This window comes from Ruditapes philippinarum, unplaced genomic scaffold (assembly GCF_026571515.1).
Source record: "Ruditapes philippinarum isolate M1 unplaced genomic scaffold, ASM2657151v2 ctg6911_1_1_1_1, whole genome shotgun sequence".
NCBI classification, from domain to species: Eukaryota; Metazoa; Mollusca; class Bivalvia; order Venerida; family Veneridae; genus Ruditapes; species Ruditapes philippinarum.
In genome coordinates, this window is record NW_026862529.1 from 18,129 (window position 1) to 21,977 (window position 3,849).

Below are 3,849 nucleotides of genomic sequence, written 5' to 3' on the forward strand. Positions count from 1 at the left end.
AACTCACCGTGTTTTAATCTACAATGTCATTCCTTAGTTTTTCGTTCCTGAATAGCTGTAAAAAGGTTTCAACCTTTGAAATCATGTGAATTGAGTTTACGACTCAATTAAAGTATATATTTTGACATAGAACATTTCTGTAATACAAATTTTATCATTTATATTAACTAGTTTAGCAATAGAAGAAATGTATTGATATCAGAGAAATTATATGTTTTTATTTGAATCAAAACTGTGCTATTTATAGTGTATTATGTTATCAGTTTAAATGATGATCATTTTAAACAAAAACAGTTTAGAATGTTTGTTATAACAAACATGATGATAAAAACCTCCCGTTTACACGTAATATTTTGTTTGCATTAAATCCCGAAACCTGCATGTATTTCAAGAGTGTAATACATTTGAGACTGCATGTTTATTTTATTATTTTATTACCGTATAATAAATCAAATAAAGACATAAGATGATGGTGAAATGTTTGATTTTAACTTCCAAAATGTTTCAAATTTAAGTTGTTAAGTGGCAGGTTGTTTGCTTATGCTCTTGCCAAACCAGGAAAATATTATTAGCAAGGTTTCAGGTATTATCGTTACAACAAATCAGAAACTTAAGAGATTTTCACTTAACAACAGAGGAATTTGTTTTTAATGTGGTAGGAGAAATGGATGATGGTCCTTATGATGCCGACATGGCTGATTTAAGTATATGGAATGATGCTGCTCAATATGAAAACACAAACAAAGTCTCGGGAAAAAAATCAGAATGTGATACTCAAAAAGATGAAGAATCGCATTATGAAACGCTGCATTTAGAAGAATTGGACAAACCTAAAAGTAAAACAGAAATTCAGGACAAAAGTTTGAAGCGACTTAAATGTGTAATTTATATCTTGATAGTGTTGATAATTGTTCTTTACGTTACCCTCATCTCTATGATAATGATTATGTTTCTGCCCAAGGATTCAAGTAAGTTTTATTTTTGTTATTATTATTTTCATACTAATTTCAAAACATAGTTCTATCATAAAAAACAACTTTTATAATCAAATTGTTTAAAAATTTTCAATATATGCTTCCTTCATTTCGTAAATAGCTTTATTAATTTGTGCTTTAGCCCTATAAATACTTTAATATTTAATTACAACTCAGTCGATGGTCAATGGGCAGATTGGTCAAGCTGGACTTCGTGTGACGTGACGTGTGGTAATGGAACATATCTACGGACAAGGGCATGTTTAAATCCAGAACATAAGAATAACGGAAGTGATTGTGTCGGAGAAAGCTTGCAGAGCAGTGATTGCTTGAAAGAGAGTTCAATACTCTAACACAATAAAAAAACTATATTGTATGAATAAATTCGAATATGTTTTTTTCTCAAAGCGTTTGCGTTTCCATAAAGAAAACAACATAATTTGCAAACATAGCCTTTCTTTGTCGCACCTTGTTAAAAATTGTTGGAGCTTGGTGTATTTAAGCTCACCTGAGCTTGCTCAGGGTGAGCTTTTAGGATCCCTGAATGTCTGTCGTCTGACGTCCGTCCACACTTATTCGTTAACACTCTAGCGGTCACATTTTTGCCTCAATCATCATCAAACTTGGTCAGGATGCTTGTTTAGGTGATAACTCGGATGAGTTTGAACATGGGTCATCTCGGAAGAAAAACTAGGTCGCAGGAGCTAAAAATAGAAAAACCTTGTTAACACTCTAGCAGTCACATTTTTGCCTCAATCATCATCAAACTTGGCCAGTATGCTTGTCTAGGTGATAACTGGGAAGAGTTTGAACATGGGTCATCTTCGATGAAAGACTAGGTCAACAGAGCTAAAAATAGAGAAACCTTGTAACACTCTAGCGGTCACATTTTTGACTCAATCAGCATCTAACTTGGTCAGGATGCTTGTCTAGATGATAGCTCGGATGAGTTTGAACATGGGTTATCTCGGAAGAAAAGCTAGGTCACAGGAGCTAAAAATAGAAAAACCTTGTTAACACTCTACTGGTCACATTTTTGACTCAAGTGTCATCAAATTTAGTAAGGATGCTTGCCTATGTAATTACTCGGGATTAATTCGAACAAGATCCATCTCGGATGAAAAGCTAGGTCACAGGAGCTAAAAATAGAAAAATCTTGTTAACACTCTAGTGGCTACTGTTTTGATCCAAATATCCTGTAAATTAGTTTAAAACTTTGTTTTGATGATTTATAGGTAAAGTTGGATTATGGGTCACCTGGGATCAAAAACTAGGTCAAACTGCCCAAATATTGCGAAACCTTGTTCACATTCTAGTGGTCCCATTTTTGACTCATTTATCATCAAACTGGATCAGGATGCTTGTCTATATCATTGTTCGGATGATTTTGAACATGAGTCATCTTGGATGAAAAAATAGGCCACCGGCGCTAAAAGTATAAAAATCGTATTACCACTCTAGTGGCTACTGTTTTGATCCAAATATCCTTTTAATTGGTCTGAAAGTTTGTTTAGATGACTTCTAGGTCAAGTTCGAATATGGGTCACCTGGGTCACACTGGTCAAATATGAATAATCCTTGTTAATACTCTAATGGTCACATTTTGACTCACCTGTCAGGCTTGTCTAAGTAATTGTTCGGATGAGTTCGATGGGTCAGGTGAGCGATCTAGGGCCATCATGGCCCTCTTGTTTTGTTTAATTTTGACCACAAATGATAGACAAGAAATGTATTGAATTAATATCAGTAAAAAGCTTACCAGGTAAGTTAATATTTTGAAACTGCACGTATAGGCAAAACAAGTTAAAGGATTGATTTTTTTTTCAAATAGTTGCCCTTGCTTTGTTGATCTTTATTCTTATTTCTTTTTTTTTGGAGGGCATTTAAAAAAATTTGAATTCAGGGAAAATTTGTAAAAAAGGTAAATAATTTTTCAGTACAAAAAAAGGGGGGATAGCCCCTCTTAACCCTTAGATGTCCAAGATGCATGTTAACACACATAAAATGTAGACTAGTAAGTTAGCATTTTAACAGCCGATTGAGAAGCATATGTTTTATTTTATTAAGAATTAATTTTCAGTTAAAAATGTACGAACTTAACGGAAATTTGCGCACTTGTTGATTCTGTAACTAGTGACATTCTATCATTGCCTATAATAAATAGTTGATAATCTATCACCAAAAGAGAGATATCTGTAAGTATTATCTTTTCAAATGATATCGCTTTTTGTGTGTCATATGACGATTCTTGTTGCTTCTTTGTTATTTTTTCAGTCAGGGGTATGTTTCTAAAACGCTAGAATAATTCGGTTAAAGTGTATGCTGATATAATTTCCTTGGTTAGCTATCGCTTTGTATTTGTTGTTTGTATATGAATACATTTTTATTATGCAACCTAATCTTAAAACAAAATATTTCTGGTTAATTTATCCTTTCGTTGTAAAATATCACCGGTATTTTAACACTGTATCAGTAACAAATATACAATTACCCGACGAAGAAGTACAATTTATGCCATACTTGTTAATTAATCAGTAATTTCAGCGTTTCAAAACATGTTCCTTTACTTTGTTTGTTAAATCAGATGTATGTTTTAATATGCCCTTTGTGTTTAAGTTACGTAAACATCGCATACAAATTGATAATACCCAACGAACGCCTTAAAACCCACGCATGTGCACTCCTTACGAAAATCCCCTTGAACATTTAAAACGGAAATATAAAATATGGCTTACGTTACAAGTTTAATTGAAATATACGAGTATAATGCCTTTCGATATTGTGAATATATTAAAACCATCTCTATTAATTGCTCATGTTACAGATACATTTTATAACCAAATAAATTCTATCAAACGTGGAAAAGGCAAAATGT

At 32.8% G+C, this 3,849-nt stretch overlaps 1 protein-coding gene across 1 annotated transcript; it reads left to right on the forward strand.

Annotated features, from left to right (window-relative positions):
• The first annotated feature begins 276 nt into the window (after window positions 1-276).
• LOC132719382 (uncharacterized) lies at window positions 277-1,327 on the forward strand. Its single transcript, XM_060703147.1, has 2 exons — window positions 277-968; window positions 1,152-1,327. Exons 1-2 carry the CDS (start codon window positions 665-667, stop codon window positions 1,325-1,327), a joined length of 480 nt encoding a protein of 159 aa, XP_060559130.1. The 5' UTR covers window positions 277-664.
• Window positions 1,328-3,849: the final 2,522 nt, after the last annotated feature.

Bases quoted from the DNA above. Each gene is read 5' to 3' on its own strand.
- LOC132719382 (XM_060703147.1), top strand. From the start codon at position 665: ATGGATGATGGTCCTTATGATGCCGACATGGCTGATTTAAGTATATGG. The intron at 969-1,151 runs GTAAGTTTTATT...ATTACAACTCAG, and splicing joins GTTTCTGCCCAAGGATTCAA to TCGATGGTCAATGGGCAGAT.